Raw genomic sequence first — 21528 nt, forward strand, 5'->3', positions numbered from 1 at the left:
AGGTCATCAACAGAGCTTGACAGAACTTTTAAAATCTTTACTAATTACATATAACTCCATTTTTGTGCCTTAGCTGTTTCATCTACAAAATGCCATCCAGCAAGTTAATCTTCAGCTGAACACATATGTAGTTTGAAAGCAAATCTAACACTGCAATTTTAATTTAAAATACAAAGAAAGAATCACCCTGTACACTGGGAATAATACAAAGCTTAGGAAGTAAGGTTTAAGTAAATCATCTTGGCTGGTAAGGCAGTTTAAAAAGCTGAGAAACATTGGACTAGATGTTCTTTATAGTCCTAAATTTCTACAATTAGGTTATATTCCTTCACATCAATTCAATTATTGTACCTTACCTTTCTCAATATAATTCTTGGGGGCCCAAGCAGGATCCCCATCTGCATATGGATCATTATACTGAACTACTGCAGCCTCCTCATCTTCATAATCCACTGGAGGTGGTGGTGGGGGAGGTGGAGAGTCATCAAACATGGGAATGTCATCTGGTGGAGGTGGTGGCGGTGGAGTTGGACTATCAGCAACTAAAAAGATTCATATGATTGATTTGAATCACAAATAAGTCTAGATGGAAAGTTATAAGTTAACAGAATTTAAGAAAGCTCTAACTTAAGTACAGCATGCACTATAATAAAACATGCAATGATTAGAAATAAAAGCTTGGTGTGTTAAAGTTTATGCTACTCAAGAATCATTTAAAAATAACAAAATGAGCTAAAAATAAGTGTATCTGGAAGTATTACAAATTAATGAATGCAGGGTGTTAGGAGACAATGTCTCTTTTTATAAGGATTATAGGAGTAGTTTCCTTATTCCAAGGTTCAGATCGGGACAAATGTTAACAACCTAAACTAAATCTATGTCACTTTTGTCATTTGGACTGCAGTAAACGATATGAGTAACATTACATTAATGGTTTGATCACTTTTCACTCTGCTCATTCATGCCCGATTTTGGCTTGAAACAGCTTTGGTTCCCTAAAAATTGAGTCTCCCATGGACAGATTTTTGTTTCTTTGCTGATTATTGTTTGTTTTGATGGAGAGAAAGTTAAAGTTGGTGGTATTAGGTCTGCTTCTGTGTATAGATTTTCTACTCTGTTATTTACATTTTACAAGTTGAAAAAATGGAAAAAGAATCCCCAACCAGTAGAAAATCTAATTGAATATTTTTTAAAATGTTTATATTCATAATCAGTTTTTTTGTAGAAAGCAAGCTAAAATTTTGCGTTATTGCTAGTAAAACATAAGCACGGGATGAGGGCAAGCCTAGATCCTAAAGATTCAATTTTCTAAGAATACATCAACAATTAAGATTTAAACATAAAGTGTTGAAGATGTAATTAAAAAAACAAACAAAAAGAAACTTATAGTAAACAAAACAATAAAAATGACTCATACCTCAAACTCTAGATGGTCGTGGTCAGTATATATGTGTGTGCTTTACATAGTCAAAGGTGTAAACAGGGAAATGGGAAAATGTCAGGCTAGAGCTCTGTTCAATGAACTAGCTAGCATAATATCAGGTAAAAATGCTCCTATTACTTAAAGAATTCAAAGCTGGAACCCAACTAGTGCTTAACTTAAATTTCTGATCCATAAAATTCTTTAAAAGTTCAAAAGACATATGAAAATGTTTTCATACAGATTGATACGGGAATTATATAATTCCTGCAGGGGAGAAGTTCATAATACAAACACACTAAATCAAATGCCAATTTCTGGGGCTATTTACGTGATCAAAGAAATCAGCCGTAATCTATTTGTCATACAGGTTTAAACGTTTACCCTCCTGGGAATAATGTGCTGAATATACAACCAAGGGCTCCAGGTTTAAAATATTTGCAGATAATGACCCTATTTTTATAACCACTTCAATGCTGTGATTTCTATTTTATCCTCTTGAGGGATGAAAGGGCTATTAGAAAACAAATCTTGTATGGTAATGCTCACTCTAACACCTATCAAACGGGTCTACAATTAAATTTTCTGCCTCATTCCTAGATCCATTTTATCGTTGTCCATAACTTCCTCTATAAAACTTTTTAATATTATTGAGGACAGGAAAATGGGTATGGACCCCTCCCAACATCAAACAGCCATAGTTCATATCCTTAGTTTGGCTTAATGTGTAAATTATATATGTGGGTACTTTGAATTTACTCTCGATTTATCACACTAGTTCAATGTTTTCACGAAATTGTCTTTATGTCCAACTGTTGTAAATCTACATGTCTTATCTTCAAATTATGGCAGAAGTCTTGGTTAATCTAATTCTCTGCATAATCATAAAGAGATGCAAACACACTGCTGACTTTTTTAGAGGCTGGTATCTTAAATTGAAACACTTATTAATAGGCTAACTGCTACATGCATTCATTATCACCCACTTTGAGTGTCATAATAAACTGGGTATTTAAGAGAAGAACACATAAAATTTGTACTTCATAAAACATTTAAAGTGCTGATACATATTTTAACACCAATCTTCCTAACATACTTTCAAAGAAAACAGAAACCAAATAAAGTTAGGGAATCTGTGGCACAAGGAGAATCACTGACCCAAGTTCGTATGTTTGGTAAAAAGAACTAATACCAAGAGCCTCTTTAGCAAAGACCACACATGCCTAGAATAATGCACACTAATACTGGATTTCTATATAAAGAAAAGATTTACCAAATAGCTAGTCAGTCACCATTGGACTCACAAAACTGATGTGCATTATGACTATTTTAAATTATTTCCTAATAATTGTTAGTGGTATGGCAGTTCAAAAGTTCACACTGTCTGTCTTTAAACTCTGCAGCATTAATGACCAGCAGTTTACCCTTACTCATTTATTTTTAAAAATAAGATTCACTTCTATCTATCCATCCATCCATGCATTTATTTATTTTTGCACTCTATTTATTTATTTTTGCACTCCTAGGCTGGAGTGCAGTAGTGCGATCATGGCTCACTGCAGCCTTGACGTCCTGGACTCAAATGATGCCCCAGCCTCAGCCTCCCTAGTAGCTGGAACTACAGGCACACGCCACCACACCTGGCTAATGTTTTAGTTTTTGTACAGACAGGGTCTTGCCGTGTTGCCCAGGCTGATTATTCATATCTTTTTAAAGGTTTGCACACATTAGGGTTTTCAAACACATATTAACAGTAAGGATGGCTTACACTCAGAAATGTCAACATTACGAAACAACATTTTATAACAAGCCAATTGGATCACACATTTCCTGAAGGAAGGGGCTTTTGTCTTAAACTGCTGGTATTTTTCACAGAGCCTGGCACATAACATCGAGTACACAAATATTTGACTGGCAGAAGGGAGGGAATGGGGAGAATAACATAACAGGGTCAGCAAAAGCTGAAGAATGGAATTTGCCACAATATATCGTCTTGGAGGATAGGCTGGGCAAGTGGGTTATTCATTTGTTCAAACCATCCTGAGATTTATTTTCATGGTGATGGTCCAAATGAAGTAAATTAAAAATAGACCACATTACCATCAATATGCTATTCTAGCATATTATAATTCAGTAAAATAGTGGTATTTTTCACTTTATATAACATTCACTGTGATCATGCAGTTAGGATTATACATCTTCTGGAATTTCAAAAGTAATCAGGCAGTAATATAAATTAGTCTATCCTGATTAAAGCTATATATCCAAAATAACTTCCCCCCCGCCCGCCAAAAAAAAAAAAAAAAAAAAATCCCTGAACTTCATTCAAGAGAAGAACTAAAAAAGTTAACTGATTTTCATATTCAGAAACAATCTTCGTGGGCCTGGATGTAGCCAAAATGTGAAAAGGATGCTAAATTGCTTATCACTCACCCTGAAATGGATAGCATCAATGTAATTTACTTATTCTTGGCCATTCAATCTTATCCAAACAATGAACCTTTACGTAGATTCAATATCATGTATGTACGAAAATCTGAGGCTACAAAGCTTTCCCTAAAATTTTTTTGTAATTAAGGGGGGAAAACCTGCCCCAATTTCATATTAAATTTAATCTCATAGTATATCTACCTATATCTTGATAAATTTATTAAAATAAAATATGCTTTCTAATTCTAATAAATATTAGAAGCTAAAAGTTCCCATACAATTTGAATTTTTGTGTTTGATTATTCTTTCCTTGAGATTATGTAAAGATCAGATCTCCTGTTTTAGGATCATGTAAAGACATAAGAAAACTGCAGCTTTGAAATTTATATGGGTCAGTAACCATGCACACAAAGAGAAAAAACTGAAGACCGTGCTCTTCAGTTTCAGTAACATATCTGCACCTATTTTCAAGATAAGATTAGCTTCTCAATAAAAGTAAGGAAAACGATGACTCATCGTCAGCCATGCATGCTATAAGGAGACAGCCTCTACTCTTCCATAGCTCAGTTTTTCCAAACTTACTGTTTTCCTGCACCCTGGCCACGAAGCCTGTGAGAGGTATCTGTGGAGTCAACTGAGGCATAGGGGGAGGGGGTGGAGCAATAGAAACTGGTAGCAACAACACAGTATGGGGGAAGTAAAACAGATAAAGGAAAGAAAAGGAAACAAACAAAAAGCAGAAGTCAGTTACAAGGACCACAAACATAAGTATGCAAAGAACAGTTTGCAAATGAAACAAAACAAAACAAAAAACAAAACAAAAACCTGCAGAACCTTCGAGTACATTTCCCACAAGCAAACCTAAAGGCCAAGTTGTGCTTAGCCAATTAAGTAATTTTATAAAAGAACAAATATACTTAATTTAATCCTAATGTTATATTGTTTGGGAAAGATTTAAATTTACCATCACACTCACTTTATTTGGTAAAATAAAATTTTCAAATTATAAGGAAAGACTTCTAAAATAGGTAACAATGAAATACCTACATAGGTTTCCAGAATATTGTGTCTTTGCCATAACTATAACAGGTTTGTCTAGCTTTAAGGTAATGTTGTAAATTGGGACCCAAATAAATAAAACAAATATATAATAGCTGTTTATTTCATATATCAATAAAACTATTAATCACAGGTTTCCTTTAAAGACAGTTCTTATTATATATCTAAATTCACACACAGCTCTCCAGGAAAAACTCTTGTTTGTAAAACAAGGTTGTGATTTAATTTGGCAATTTTATTTTTAAAAATATCAGTCCTAAATTTACAAGGGAATATATCATGTTAATCATTCAATTTCATGGGATATCTCAAAAGTGACCTTATCACTGTTCTGAAAAAGGAAACCTGATCTCCAATAAGTTAAAATATGTAATTCTTTGCATTAATTTTTAACAACTCATTGGATAGCTTGAAACACATTCACATGTATTTGTGGAGATGACATAATTGACAGGAAATACCAAATACTCATGTATTAAAAATTATAACATACACTAGAAGTAAACATTCATATGCTTGTGACTTTGTCTCATTTTAACAAGTAATTGCCAAAGATTGCTTAGAAAAAGTCAGTAGGACTCGATAGCAAAATTTAATCTGTTGGTAGTCACCAAGTAGTAACACTAAATTGATAGAGAAAAACAATTTATTGGTTACCAAGGATTAATCAAAAGGTTGTTTCAATTAATCTAACGTGCAAATTCTGTTGGTAAGCATAAAAATTTGAAAGAAGTTCAGTGTTCAAAGAAGTAACAAAGCAATTATGTGCATTAATATTCATTGTATAGCTAAAAATAACATTCAATTCACTATGAAACCAATCCTATTTCATTCTAATAAGCTATAGAAGGCTCTTAAATAAAAGGTTAGAGGTTTTGACTTAAAAAACAGAAAACTCTCACAAAGCTAAAAAAGTGTTTAGAAACAACTCTTAGTAACTAGCCATGCTGGTTAGTATGTAATGAAAAAGAAAAGCTATGCTGTGAAGATACTAATCATTACTACATTTAGACAGAAGGGAAAATGTGCACATCAAAACACTAAAAACATTCACATACTACTACCAGTAGTACAACACCAACAGTAACTCAGATTGAAGGATAATTAATTTGACAAAACATAATCATTTATTTAAAATTTTAGGCCAAATTTGCTTTCCAATATTCAAAAGAACGTGGTCATTAATTAAAGTATCCTGTTTGAAAATAATCCACGCAGGCATTGCTAAAACTATAAAACTATGTATTATATAAAAGAGTCACCAAAAATCCTATTTGCAGAGTAAATTAAATGTCTAAAGTGGGGAAAAGGAAAATGATAAACAAAAAGATGGGATCTAAAAATTCAGAATATGAAAAAAATAAAGTTGACAAAACAAGTGAAGTGAATTATTAGATAATCTAGAATATTTAGACAGACACTGGCTACCTTTTGATACCAAATCTTAGGTAAAATCCTATTTAGTGAAGTTTAACACTTCTCAGTAGCTTTAATATTTTAGTCTGGATAAAAGCTATATAAATTTTGGGATTACTCGTGAATTTTGATATTTCTGCTAAAGTGGTTTTCAATTCTTAGGAATTTTTGCTATAACATAATTTATCTTTAAATTTTAAACAAAAAACTAATGAGAACTTTCGGCTGGGCGCAGTGGCTCACGCCTGTAATCCCAGCATCCTGGGAGGCTGAGGTGGGTGGATCACCTGAGGTCAGGAGTTCGAGACCAGCCTGGCCAACATGGTGAAATCCTGTCCCTACTAAAAATACAAAAATTAGCTAGGTGTAGTGGCAGGCGCCTGTAATCCCAGCTACTCAGGTGGCTGAGGCAGGAGAATCGCTTGAACCTGGGAGGCGGAGGTTTCAGTGAGCCGAGATGCATCACTACACTCCAGCCTGGGTGACAACAGTGAAACTCCGTCTCAAAAAAACACTTTCCCCTAACTCTGCTTTAAGACACATATACGAGTCATTCATTATAAATGCAAAGAGCTTAAAGCAACCTCCTATGTAAATATGGAGAATTCACTGAGTATTAAGTGTTGTTGTATAAACTAAAATAACATGTAGCTCTAGAAAGAGCCACAAAAGCCCTGTAGGAAAGCTTGTCTCAGTCTATGCCCAGTAGGCACAATTGTAAGCTAAAAGCAAACGGTGGACAACAGTTTCATTTCTGATTTTGTTTTCTTTTTTGCACTGAACATCTTAATATGGAAAGTGATATTAATGACTACGCTACATTATTCTAACTTCCTAACATTATATGCTAAAACTATTTTCTTCTCTTATCAGCTTTTAAACACTGATTGCAATTAGTGTTGAGATGTGCAATTTGAGGTAAACAGAAGGAAATCAGAAGAAATTCCCACCATTAGAATTATTCAAAGACAGAGTAATTAAGCAGGCATCACAAACAGTTTTAATTAGTTTTGAACTCATTTCTGAATAGGTTAATGACCTTAAAAGTGATAGCCAGCAATTTCATTATATTAATTTAAAGGAAAACTTTGACAATGTTTGTGTCTTTAATTTTACCATTACTAAGCTGTCTCGAACATGCCAATAAATTCAGTTTATTTCTGCAATGTTTTTGTTCTCTAGTTTTACTTATGTAATAAAATAGCATATTAAAGTTAAATTTTAGTATACTCAATATAGACATGTCTTGATAAATTTAGTTAAATATACTTGATAGGTCTAAATTTTGGAAGAGAAAGTGGTAAGCGATTACTCTTAAAATGGTATGATTCAAGGACAAAATCCTAAAACAAAAATAAACATGAAACAGCATGGTTTTCAATTGTTGTCTATCACTGGCAAGAATAACAGTTTCAAATAATTTCCTTCAAAAGGAGCTCCACTGTTGCTGTATGCCTGCAAAGCACAAGCTTACTTGAATTTTGAGAATAAAGTGGACCTCCATTAACATGGGGCTGAGCAGAAAATTGAGCAGTCACAGAGGGAGTTCGTCTGTATCCACCAGAAGATGTCGAAGAAGTAGTAGAGTTGTGTCGAGAGATCTGCCTGGTCATTGTGCCATACTGGGAACCAGGAGCTGAGCCCGGGGCTGCTGAAAAGCATTAGTCAAAGGCAACCAACAAAGAGACTTGAGCATTGTAATCACCTTAGATGGCAGAACAAAGCGAGAGGGGGCCTCAGTAAGAAATATTTATTACTTTTTCAAGACCAAGGCACAAAATAAAGACAAAAGTAAAGATAAAAATCAAGTAACTTTATCTCCAAAGTCAAAAACAGAGAGGAAAAAAAACAGCTGCATGGAAAGCTGTAAAAGTAAATAAGTAATATTCCCAAGCTTTTAAAAAACACAACCCCAAATGATACTTTGCTAATATTATATATAATTTTTTGTACATTTTCAAATATATAGCTTTTATATGTAAACTGTCTTTCCAATAAAATAAGTACCAAAAGACAGTGTGAGGCAGAAAGCATCAGTCTTTAGATATAAGTAGATTCATGTCTGGTTTACAAACTTCTTCCTTTCCACTGACAAAACTTTCAGAATTTTGATTCACATTATAAGACTCTATCTAGCCAAATCCAAGTTAAACAATAAATTTTTATTTACTAGTATTTTTGAGTTTTTATTGAATTAGCAGTTATTAGTATCAATACATATTAGGTAAAATCATTTTTTAAGAAAAGTACCATTTCTAGTTTCAAAGCACTTTCATGTAATGTCAGATTTGTTGTAGACCTCCAAATTTCTAAGATTAACATACATTTTCCCTATTAAATTTTTATAACTGACAAAAGCAGAACATTTTTTGACTCTATAAAATATGGCATTTTAAGGCAGTTTTGTTTAGAAAATCTATTCTCTTTCTCCATGCCTGGAGAGCTGCTTTTCCACAGTACATCCAAAGCATCTGCTTTTTAAAAATAAAAAAATTAGCATGCTCATATATATTTTTTCATCAGTTAATAATGAAACTGATGAAAATATTAATACTTAACATTGTATTAAGTGCCATCTTTCCCAACATTTCAAAAGTTTCATATTTAAAACGTTAATAGAGTTCAAAGCCTCTAAAGTTAACTATACTTTCCAAGGTTAACTTCGGGATTATTATTATTTTCCTTGCCCCATCTAAACAACAAACAATGACAGAGTAAGTAAAAAGCCAGCGTCCTAGTTTATCTTCATTCAGTTGTCTAATCATTCTTAGAGGTCACACAAGGTATTAGATAAAACCATACAGCAGAGGTTGTTCATTAAGACAAGTGCTGATCTAACATTTTGGAACTCCCAAGTCATAGGCAGTCACTAATTATTTGAATCATCCACATGCTCATTTTCTAAAAAGAAAACAGTTTAAAAATAATTGTCTATTCAAAAGCCTTCGTGAATAAGTAATTTTGGACAGCTAGGTTTTTCCAGAGAGCCAAGAAATAAGCATTTAAGGGCCAGGTGCGGTAGCTTATGCCTGTAATCCCAGCACTTTGGGAGGCCGAGGCAGGCGGATCACCTGAGTTTAGGAGTTTGAGATCAGCCTGGCCAACATGGCGAAAACCCGTGTCTACTAAAAATACAACAATTAGCCAGGCATGGAGGCACACGCCTGTAATCCCAGCTACGCAGGAGGCTGAGACAGGAGAATCACTTGAACCCGGGAGATGGAGGTTTCAGTGAGCCAAGATTGCACCACTGTACTCCAGCCTGAGTGACAGAGCAAGACTCCGTCTCAAAAAAAAAAAAAAAAAAAGAGTAAGTCTTTAACTGTTTTTGTTTTTAGTTTTTTATTTTGGGTAAAGAGTCTGACTCTGTCGCCCAGGCTGGAGTAGAGTGGTGGGATCACAGCTCACTGCAGCCTCAACCTCCTGGACTCAAGCAATCCTCCTACCTCAGCCTCCTGAGTAGCTGGGGATACAGGAGAGCGCCGCCAAACCCAGCTAATTTTTTATGTTTTGTAGAGACAGAGTCTCACTATGTTGCCCAGGGTGGTCTTGTCCTGGGCTCAAGCAATCCTCCCACCTTGGCCTCCCAAAATGCTGGATTACAGGTGTGAGCCACCACTCCCAGCCAACCATTTTTAATAGAAATCTCTGTAAAAGGATTTTACATTTCTCTGGCTTGTATAAAAAAGTGTATAGAATCCGAGTTATTTTTGTTGGTGATTCAAGAAAAAAAGCCAATCATTTAGCAATTCTGAGCCTATTTTAGAATTTAACATTTTATCATAAAATAAATAATGCCAAACGGTGTGCGACTTATATGCATCATTATGTGTTATACATGTGAATTATACACATACATGTGTATATAAAAAAATCTAAATAATATATACAGCTCAAGAAATCGAATATTAACAAGATCACTGAGGCTTCCTGGGTGCTCCTCTCCTGGATTCCGACCCCCACAAGGTATATGTTAAACATTTTCTTTCTTTTGTAAATAGTTTTTACCATATATATATATACACACACACATACACATATATAACCTTAATACACATAGTTTTTACAAATTTATAAACTTTTGTAATAGAATGAATCTATACATATTGTTGAATTGCTCTTTTTCTTGATAATATTTTCAAAAATTCATCCATGTGGCTATGTATATCAGTCATTCATTTTTGCTATTTTATTTGTATGTAAATATATCATAATTTATTTATCCATTCTACCGCTATTAGACATTTTGGTTTTATTGAGATTTGTGCTATCAATACTACCACTATGAACATTCCTAAATATAATTCCTGAATCTCTAGGACAGTGGTTCTCAAACTTCATCATTGATCAGTATTTCTTCTTAAGGCCTTGTGTTTTGTTTAAGATGGGGTCTCATTCTGTCACCCAGGCTACAGCGCAGTGGCACAATCTCAGCTGTCTGCAACCTCTACCTTTCAGGCTCAAGCCATCCTCCCACCTCAGCCTATTGAGTAGCTGGGGCTACGGGCATGCACCACCATGCCCGGCTACATTTTTTGTATTTTTTGCAGAGATGAAGTCTTGCTATGTTGCCCAGGCTGGTCTCGATCTCCTGGATCAAGCAATCCACCTGCCTCAGCCTCCCAAGGTGCTAGGATTACAGGCGTGAGCCACTGTGCCCGGCCTGACAGCTTGTTATAATACAGACTGCTGGCCCCATCCTCAGTTTCCAGACTGAATTAGGCCTAGAAGGGACCTGTGAATTTGTATTTCTAACTAGTTCCCAGATACTGATTGTCTGGGGATGACACTCTGAAAACCACTGCTCTAGGACAGCAGTTTTCACACTTTTTGGTCTTAGGGTCCACTCTTAGACAACCCCAAAAGCCTTTTGTTGACATGGGTTATAGCTGTAGATAATTACATTAGATACTAAAACTGATATATCTTTAAAACATATGAATACACAAGTACACATTTCATTAGAAGTCAAAGCAATGACTTTATCAATACTTCATGCAGCTTCTAGAAAATTCCACCATATAATTATAACAGAATGAGAATGAAAAGGACAAATAATGAATAGAGCTCTGACCTCAAAAACTCCATGAAAGGATCTTGGTAATCCTCAGGGGTCCCTTAACCATATTTTGAGACCTAGTATTCTAGGGTAAATACGTAGAAATGAAATTGATAAATCTAGGGTAGGGTACATGTTCAACTTGACTAGGTAACAACAAATTACTTTCTGAAGTGAGTGTACACATTAATAAACTCCCACCAGCAATTTGCTTTCCTCACCAACACTGATACCAGCAAACTTCTACCTTTTAACCTGTCTGCTGGATATAAAATAGTATTTCACTGTGGTTTTAATTTTAATTCTCCTGATTATTAATTGGGTTGAGGCCATTTTTTTCTCACAGATTTTCTACTAACAATTTCTATTCTTAGGGTCTTCATTTCTTTTTTTTTTTTTTTTTGAGACGGAGTCTTGCTCTGTCGCCCAGGCTGGAGTGCAGTGGCCGGATCTCAGCTCACTGCAAGCTCCGCCTCCCTGGTTCATGCCATTCTCCTGCCTCAGCCTCCCGAGCAGCTGTGACTACAGGCACTCGCCACCTCGCCCGGCTAGTTTTTTGTATTTTTTAGTAGAGACGGGGTTTCACTCTGTTAGCCAGGATGGTCTCGATCTCCTGACCTCATGATCCACCCGTCTCGGCCTCCCAAAGTGCTGGGATTACAGGCTTGAGCCAAGGGTCTTCATTTTATTACCTCCTTTCTCTCTTTTCCTTGGTATGTGCAGATGTTTTGAAAAGATATGCTGTTAGACAGCTTTATTTCACCTAACCTGAAACTCAGCTCTCCTTATTTGAACACCTCATTATCCATTTCTACCCAGATTACTGTGATTGTGTATTTCTAGACTCAATGGTTTTTACATTGACATTTAAAATACATTTAAAATTCCTTATATGCTCAGTCCAGTCATCCCCAACTTGTGAACAATTTAAATGCATTTTATCGAGAAAACTATTTCATGGCATCCTGAGATGTCATAAAAACTGGGCCATATCAGAGTTTTTCAAACTATGATTCACAGGAAAGCCTCAGAGTACCCCATCCCACATGTATCATTTGCCTTTCAATTTTTCTCCTCCTGTCCCCACCTTCACCCTGATCCTTTGACTGTTGTATATACCAGAGAGTTCCAAATTAAGTTTCACTTGTGCTGGGCGGGGGGATTAGGCTAGAAAAATCTAAACAAACAACAAATAAAAAACACATTAAGTTGGTTATAAACCAAGCATTTCATATTATAGAAAAAGTTGTTTTATATTTGTTTACTGTGTAAGTGCAGAAGCCTTTCACCAGAAGTTAGTGATATTAGATTTAATACTTTAATCTTTGTATTATCACCTGCAACCTAATAACTATAAATGCTAGCACTCTACTAGCACAGAGGAGTTTATTATGAATTATGTAAAGTGAGTTCAATGGCTGCAATGGCTATGCAATCTCACCTATCACAGTGCTCACTGGGAGAAGTGGTGCCAGAGGTGGTGCTGGTGGAGCTCCAGAAGGAGGAGGGACAGAAATGTTTTCTAATAAAATAGTTTATAATTCAGGTCAGAGTACAAGAAAAGAAAACTCAACATTTTGAAACAGCAAGAAAGTACAATATATTGGAAATAAAAAGAAAAAAGATACCCACATGTAAAGCATGCTCAAATGAGTATGAATTTTGTAGGTAAAGAGGCTACCAAATTTATACCTGCCTTAACTATCAAATATGCCTATGTTTATAAGTGGCTTTTTCTCCTTTTTCAAAAATATGCTTGAAAAGCTAAGAATTTTTTTCTAACATTTTTCATTATCATATTTTTAAAATATACATTTTAACAATATAAAAAGTCTCCATTTCATTTACTAAAAATCAAGAGGCTAATTTAATGCCCTCCAAGGATTTTTGAAATTTTCATACTTTCTGAAAGTAAAATAACTTTCCTATCTTAATCTTATTTTACATGTATTGCATTTTATTGAAATATATATTGAATATCACAGATAAATGTAGTAAAGTCACAAAATAAGCAACCACCAGAGCAGATACTGGCCTGCAAGGCAACATTAAAACTCCTAGAAACATAATTCACCTTTATAGACACTGATTCTCCAGCTGGAGTATCATACAATACTGGTTTGCTCTTGAAATAATAAATGTCATTCTTGACTAGTATGCTAGGCAAATACAGTCAGCCCTCCATATCCATGGGGTTCTTCGTCCCTGGATTCAATCAATAATAGATCAAAAATATTTCGGGGAAAAAAGGGGATGGCTACATCTGTACTGAACATGTGCAGACTTATTTTTCTTGTCACTATTCCCTAAACAATACAATATAACTATTTAAGTAACACTTATATTGTATTAGGTATTATAAGTAATCTAGGGATGATTTAAACAATATGAGAGGATGTGTGTAGGTTATATGCAAATACTACACCAGTTTATAGAAAGGACGTGAGCATCCATGCATTTTGGTATCTGCAGGGGACCTTGGAACCAATCCCCTATGGACACTGAGGAATGAATACATTTCTAAAGCAAAATGGCTAACAAAAAGTTATTTAACAAAACTACTTAATATACAGTATATATAAGGAGAAACAGCTGGCGAAATCCTATAGACTTTGTGAAAAACAATCTAAAAACATTGTTAAATTTGTTATCAGCCTTTATTCTAGCAACAATCACAAATTTAATTAATAATTTTACTCAATGTGACTAATTTATTTCAGCCTTCCACAATAAAGCTCATAAATATTATCACGTATTAAACACAGATTAATAAATAACACACCTGGTCCAATAGTGGGTGGCGAAGGTGTAGGCACAGCAATGGGAATGCCAATACTACTGCTACCACTGTTTTCTCGACTTCCACTTCCTCCGCTACTTCCACTGAAAAGAAAAAAAAAATTGTGAAAAACCAATTCTAGAGACATATTAAAAAAAAAACTGTAATCACCCAAGGCCACTGAATACTCCTTTTATGTCATATAGTCACCCCTCAGTATTCTTGGAGGATTGTTTTCAAGAACCCCCTTGGATACCAAAACCCATGGATGTTCAAGTCCTGCGGCTGGCCCTAGAGAACCAGCGGATATGAAAAGTCGGTCTTCTGTATCCACGGGGTCTGCATCCCATGAATACTGTATTTTCAACCTGAGACGGGCTGACTCTGGGAACGCAGAACCTGAGGAAGGAAGGGAGGGAGGGAGAGAAGAAGCGGGGAAGGGAAGGAGGGAGGGAGGAAGGGAAGGAGAGATGGAGGGAGAGAGGGGAGAGGGAGGGAGGAAGGGAATGGGAGGGGGTGTGTGTGTGTGTGTGTGCATGTGTGTGCGTGTAACAAGAATTTTTTTAACTATTCATCACAAACCTTAATCCTAATATTTGAAATGGTTTCCTCTACTTCTCAACCTATCTGGAACCAATATAATGATAACACAGTACTTAAAACCATCTCTGCTGAAATATTTATCACCAACAAAATCTTACAGTACAATGAGTCAACAAGTGTTTATTCAAAACCTGCTATGAAGAGCAGTGAGCAATGCAGTGATGAACCACACTGTCTGAAGCTCATAATGGGAAAACTGACATGAAAAGGTAATGTAACAGATACAACAAAAGAGAAAGTACAAATAATGTGGAAGTAAATTAAAAGGGTAATCCATTCTAGTCTAAAATTAATATGAAAACTTCCTCTCATCTCAAAGAAAGGTGATAACACAAACATTTTCTGGAAAATAAGCATAATGACAAAGAAAGACAATAGTGAAGTTTCAGTGTGGTCATTCTAGAATAGTTGCTACTGATAAACTCTAATCAACTCCTCACTACTATTCTACTTCCTGTGGATGTACTGTCCTGTTAGCTGTAGGACGTGGCTCTCTCTAGTTGTTTCTAGTAAGGTATGGCACAAGCCTTACTTCTTGTAAGGTATGGCACAAACAACTAGATCTTATGCCATCTAGTTGTTTATAGTAATGTGTGTACATGTGTAAAAACATATATTTGTGTACATGTATCCTTACGCTCCCTATTATGTTTTAAAATCTACATGATTTGCTCAATGAGCCCAGAAATTTAAAGGGCAAAGATTTGCAATGCCTGGATAAGATTTTTATTTTCTTCTGCAATATGATCATTCTATAATTAGATTATCATATGCTAATGGAAGAAAAAGAAAAAAGCCATTTATATAACAGACACAGCTTAGATGTGAAGACCTCCCTAACTCCCTCAAGCCAGGTGATCAACACTTAGTTTTGTGCCATCACTGCATCATAGACATATGAGTATTTATCCTCTTATTATGCTCCTCTTCAATTACTGTCTTTTTTCCAACAAGGGGTTGGCAAATTACAGCCTGTGGGCTAAAACTGGTCCATTGCCCGATTTTTACTACCTGTGAGTTAAGAATGTCTTTTACATTTTTTAATAGTTAAAAAAATCAAAAGAGGAATAATATTTTGTAGCACATTAAAATTATATGAAATTAGAATGTCAGTGCTATAAATAAAGTTTTACTGGAACATAGCCACATTCATTTACGTATTGTCAATGGCTGCTTTTGTGCTATAATGACAGATCTGAGTAATTGCAACAGAAACCATATGGCCCACAAATCCTAAAATATTGACAATCTGGCCCTTTATAGAAAACGTGTGCTGATCCCTGTTCTAATAGAATGAGCTCTTGAAAAAAGAACTATGCCTTATTGGCAAATGCCTAATATCTAATGAAACAACACTTAATAACTGTTTGTTGAATATGATTAAACTATGCTTCCACTATAGAGAAAACCTATACTTTGATCCAATAGTTCAAATAACAACAAAGAGAACAATTTTGTTCCTCAAAGAACTTGACTTGATACAGTATCTGCAGATATCAACTTAACAATTTGTTTACTAACAGTGGCAATAGTAATAAATACCACTTACCTAGCATCTCGCATCTCGATATGCCCTATTTAGTGGAATTCCCATAAATCATTTTGATAAGTTATCTCTCATTTACCAACGTAAGAGTGAAGGCAAAAGAGAGGTTCCCTGCCCACATTATTACGTGAGAGAGAAAACTAAAGAATAAAACAAATTTGGTTATAAAATAAATTTATCTGGTTTTATAAAGCACTCAAAAATTGAAGTGGCTACATTTTGGGGGAAGAAGGTCGAGGCAATAACTGGGAAGGAGCTTGAGAGGCTTCTGGGTTGCTGATAATGTTCCATTTTCTGATCTGGGTGACAGTTATATGAGTGTGTGTCCATCCATCAAGCTGTATACTTAATAAAGTGGATACTTTTCTGAATGTTATACTCTGTAACTAAATTTTAAAAAATCCACCGGGTAATTGATTTTTAGGACATTCAAAAATAATAAATACAAGGCCGGGAGCGGTGGCTCACGCCTGTAATCCCAACACTTTGGGAGGCCGAGGTGGGCAGATCACCTGAGGTCAGGAGTTGGAGACCAGCCCGGGCAACCTGGTGAAACCTCATCTCTACTAAAATACAAAAAGTAGCCGGGCATGGTAGCGTGCCCCTGTAATCCCAGCTTCTCTGGAGGCTGAGGCAGGAGCATTGCTTGAGCCTGGATGGCAGAAGTTGCAGTGAGCCGAGATCGCGTCACTGCACTCCAGCCTGGGTGACAGAGCTAGACTCCATCTCCAAAAAGATAATAATAATAATAATAAAACATATTCTAGTATACTGATTCTCTTGAAAGTCTCCCTCAGATTTAACTTCAATCTTCTTTCCTTCAATCTCTGAAAGTTTAAATCACGTTGTATAATTCCTATGATAGTTAATCTTTTCTCCAAAAGTATTTGAGTGGTTTGCCTTAAATTTTTTTAAAAGAGCATTTTAAAACATTCTTAGGGCCAGGCACGGTGGCTCACACCTGTAATCCCAGCACTCTGAAAGGCCAAAGCGGGTGGATCACCTGAGGTCAGGAGTTCGAAACCAGCCTGACCAATATGCAGAAACCCTGATTCAACTCAAAATTAGCCGGGTGTGGTGGCACAGGCCTGTAATCCCAGCTACTTGGGAGGCTGAGACAGGAGAATCGCTTGAACCTAGGAGGCAGAGGTTGCAGTGAGCCAAGATTGCACCACTGCACTCCAGTCTGGGCAACAAGAGCAAAACTCCGTCACAAAAAAAAGAAAAAAATTCTTTAGTCTTAACCCAAAGAGTCTGATAGAGTCTGTACCTCTATCAAAAGGAGGAAACACAAACAATACATTAATAGTACAAACAGGTGTTTAAAAATCTTAAAAAAAAAAAAAAACAGAAGTTATAACACAAATTTACAGGAACATATATAATATTATTCCCTCAACTTTCACATTTGATATTAGCATTAGAGTGGCACTTCACCTTTACTCAGCACCTCCATAGGAGTTTGTCACCAGTCAGTTACACCCACTTTAGAGATGTTCAAATACTCAACCTAAAGGCTTACCTGTGTGTCCTTGGTCTCTGATTTAAAGATGCTGTCCTGCCTGGACTATGCTGACTTCCAAGCCTAGCGGGACTCGTCATATAGTCATTAGGAACTGTTGGGGGTTTAACAGGTTCCAGGGTTTTATAAGGAGTATTCCGTCTAAAGAAGCATAGTGGAAAAAGGAATAATGAATAAAAAAGATAAAATTGTATTTTTCCCAAAAATATGTGAGTTTCCCTTTGTGACCATGTATGCCAGGATTTAAAAATATATATAACAAAGTTTGTAATTTTAAAAAATATTCTTCACTGGGATATATGAATTTTGTTATTTTAACATGAAAACTAAAATTTGTTTCCTTTTCCTAAGAAAAACATAGGAAAGGGTAATTTAAAGTCCTAACCTGATTTCTAAAAATTATAATTTTTTAAATGCTCAGTAATATCAAACTTTAAAATGTACATCATTCTCAGTCCAGTCACTCATAAGCCACTGTTCTTTAAACAGGAAGCTAAATTTCTTTATATAGGAAGCTGCAACTTATTCCTACCTCAATATGGCAATAAATGGAGACATACATTCTATTCTAATCATTAATTTCTCAATAAATGATTTCGACTTTTCTGTTTAATAACTTCATTTTTTTTTTTCAGGGGCGGAGGGTTTAATTAATAAAAATGAAAACTAAGACCTTCTTAAAAGAAGACTGATTGTTGAACAACCCCTCCACCAAAATATAAGAAATCCAATATAATATTCCCAGTATTAAGAAAAGCAACCTTAAAGAAACGTAATGCCCTAGCAAGTATTCGCTATATTTAGTACACTAAGAATTAAGAAGGAAGAAGCCACTGTTATCTTTTCTACTTGTCCAACTGGCCTTCCCATGGAGCTACTCTAGTATAAAGAGGCCTAAGAACACCAGCAGAAGCATAGTTACAAATAAAGTGCATAGTTTCCTAAAGTAAAGAGTCCCTAAGTCTCAGACACCAATAGGGGAAACAGAAGAGCTGTGGACTCAGCCACACTACACAAAAGTAGACCACTGGTCAAAGTTCTATAATATAGATACTGTAAACACATGCAAAGGCACCATTTGGAATACTCTAATCATTCCATTTAAAACAAGTCAGATTTATATTTTTTAAAAATTAGATGACAAAAAAATAAACAATGCCATTTATACGTATATAAAAACTTTCCTGGTACAGATTTTAGAGAGTATTACAAAGCCAGCAGATTCATTTGGGATTCTGTTCAGGAAAACAAGAATTAAAATGAATTTGTAAAAGGTAGTGTCACATAGAGAAGGTAGTGTGGCATGGATCCCATACACTTACTTAAGTCACAGAAACATCTTTTCCTTTAGCATATGAATTTCTTCTGTAAAATGTAGTTGAATTCTTACCCCAGTGTTCCCCGGCCTGACATGGGAGGACTTGGCGGTTTCTGAGTAGGAGGATTTGTTCTCGACAGAGTGCCAGTTCTTGCAGGCTGGTTATTTCCGTGCTAAAATGTAGAAAGAAATGCTTTTATTTTTATATCAAATTGTTCTCTTTGTGTTTTAACACCATGTATTATTTTTTTTTAATATCAGAATGTGAATTAAGGATTCCCAGACAGTTTGAATAAAGACTTTGGTACTACAGTTTAAAAAGTCAAGGAACCACTTGCACTTGGTTTTCCTATTATTTTATGCCATTCATATCACATTGTAGCAAAATACATGTGAGATCACTGGATTGTTTATCTTATTTTATTGTTAAACATGTTCACTGAGATCAGACTTATGTGCATTCAAACACTGGGTTTCCTACAAATTTTTGAAATGTGTGCATGAACATAAACTATAGATCTTACTTGTCAATTTGCTCAAATACCCATCTGAAAAATCATCTTCATCCTAACAATTCAGTAACAAAGTCACATATGATGTCTGGGAAACCTCCTAATTGTAAGTCAATGAAAGCAAGGCAACTACTGAAAAATGAGCAAAGCAATAAATGTTAGCAAAATTAATGTTCCTATACAAACGTAGATGTCAATATATCTTTGATATATTAACACAGCCAAGCTAAATGTTGCTTATTTGAACTGAATTTGAGTATATTTAATCTACATAAATCCTACAGGGAAAAGCAGACAGACATAAGAAGAGTTTTCAAATTTTAGTGGCTCTGCAGCCTCTATCAATACAGAGGAAATACTGTGGATCAAATGATAAGTAATGGCTCTTACCTTGGCTTTTAGCCACTTTACGTTGGCAAAAAAAGAGGGGGAAAAAGTAGACATTAATGCTAGGTAAGTTATATCTGATAGGACAGGTTTACATTTACAGTTATTCAATTCATATTAACAAGCTTTTTTCCAGCCATGTTTCAAATACTTTGTAAAGAAAAAGATATCCATAAGTACTGGGGAAATACTCATGTGTTTCACATATTTTTCAAAAGAATTATACTCATAAGGAAACCACCACTTAATTATTCCAATCTCATGCAGGCTCAATGATTTTTTAAGTCAGTATTTTATCCTATGGAGCTAATCCAACCGAATCACAGATGATTTAAAAAATATGTTCATTTAAACACAAATACCATAACACATTAGATGTGAAGCTATTTAAACATATTGGTGCATAAGACCTAACACTTTACTGGATAATGAATGTCCAAGTATGAGTATTCATTATTTCAATGGCAGTATAGTTTAAAAAGTGATAAACTGCAAATGTTAAAATTCAAAACCACACATTGCTTTCAAAAATGAAAAAAGGACCTAGTATCTCGAAGCTTAAAAAAACTCATCATGCACAGTGATAACTTAGCCAGATTCTAACTGAGATATAAACAAACAGCGTCTGGAAAACTCTCTCATTCCTAGCTTCTGAACCCCAATCCTGAGCAGGTCAACACTAACAGGAAGTTCTAAGTACCTTTAGTTCTAAGTTTTCATCTGAGCCACTTAAGTCAAAATTCAAAGCTGAAGAAAAGTTGTTTTGATCCTAAAGCTGACTAGCCTACAGAACATGAAACAATGTGTGGAGTCCTAAAGCATCACTACTTGTACAATGCCACTAAAAAATATGTATCTTCAGGTTTTAGAGTCTAATTTTTTATAGATTTGGGGGCTTCAAGTTTTTTTTAACAACATCTGACATTCTCAACAAGTAACTACCATTTTTCAGGTGGCCACAAGGCAATATCAAAGGAAATCATCCAAAGAAGAGATTTGGTATCTCTTGGATACATTCTCATTTATAGAAACTGTGCCAGAAATATGGTACACTTCAATGTTTGTTTAAAATGATATTGCTTATTTCTATCTGGAAACAACATCTGGCACCCTACCAACCATGACATTTCACACCTAAAGAATAAAATTTGAGTAACATTATTAGAATCCTTGAAGATAAAATATACTAATGTATACTTCAGTATCTGTATTATGATATATAATATACTTACATACCAATGTATATCTTATAATGTATATACATAATACACTAAATACTATCCTAAAATCACTCAGAAAATATTCTAAATATGTCCACGTATCTCCCTTCATTTGTCATTTCAAGTGGATAAGTAACAAAAAAAAGCATTCAAGTATAAGTTGGTCCCAAATGGAAAGAATAAAAGAATTAGACTGGGGATGAAAATTCTACTTGAATTCTGTGCTACTATGCAATGGTGTAAGCTTTAACCTCTTA

The 21528-nt window shown here is 35.0% G+C and overlaps 1 protein-coding gene across 20 annotated transcripts in view; it reads right to left on the reverse strand.

Moving 5' to 3' along the window:
• ABI1 (abl interactor 1) overlaps positions 1 to 21528 on the reverse strand; it is a 117949-nt gene that overhangs the window by 4392 nt on the left and 92029 nt on the right. Inside the window, exons 4-11 of one of the 20 annotated variants that reach the window (XM_015146653.3) lie at positions 20055 to 20069; positions 19225 to 19325; positions 17835 to 17975; positions 14167 to 14267; positions 12826 to 12906; positions 7800 to 7973; positions 4433 to 4519; positions 357 to 542 (exon numbers count right to left, since the gene is read on the reverse strand). In XM_015146653.3, the coding sequence (XP_015002139.1) occupies positions 357 to 542; positions 4433 to 4519; positions 7800 to 7973; positions 12826 to 12906; positions 14167 to 14267; positions 17835 to 17975; positions 19225 to 19325; positions 20055 to 20069 (886 nt within the window). Of the gene's footprint in view, positions 1 to 356; positions 543 to 4432; positions 4520 to 7799; positions 7977 to 12825; positions 12907 to 14166; positions 14268 to 17834; positions 17976 to 19224; positions 19326 to 20054; positions 20070 to 21528 lie in introns of all 20 variants that reach the window. The other 19 variants (XM_001103625.5, XM_077946027.1, XM_002805591.4 and 16 more) reach the window with 19 other exon arrangements.

This window comes from Macaca mulatta, chromosome 9 (genome assembly GCF_049350105.2).
Source record: "Macaca mulatta isolate MMU2019108-1 chromosome 9, T2T-MMU8v2.0, whole genome shotgun sequence".
NCBI lineage: Eukaryota > Metazoa > Chordata > Mammalia > Primates > Cercopithecidae > Macaca > Macaca mulatta.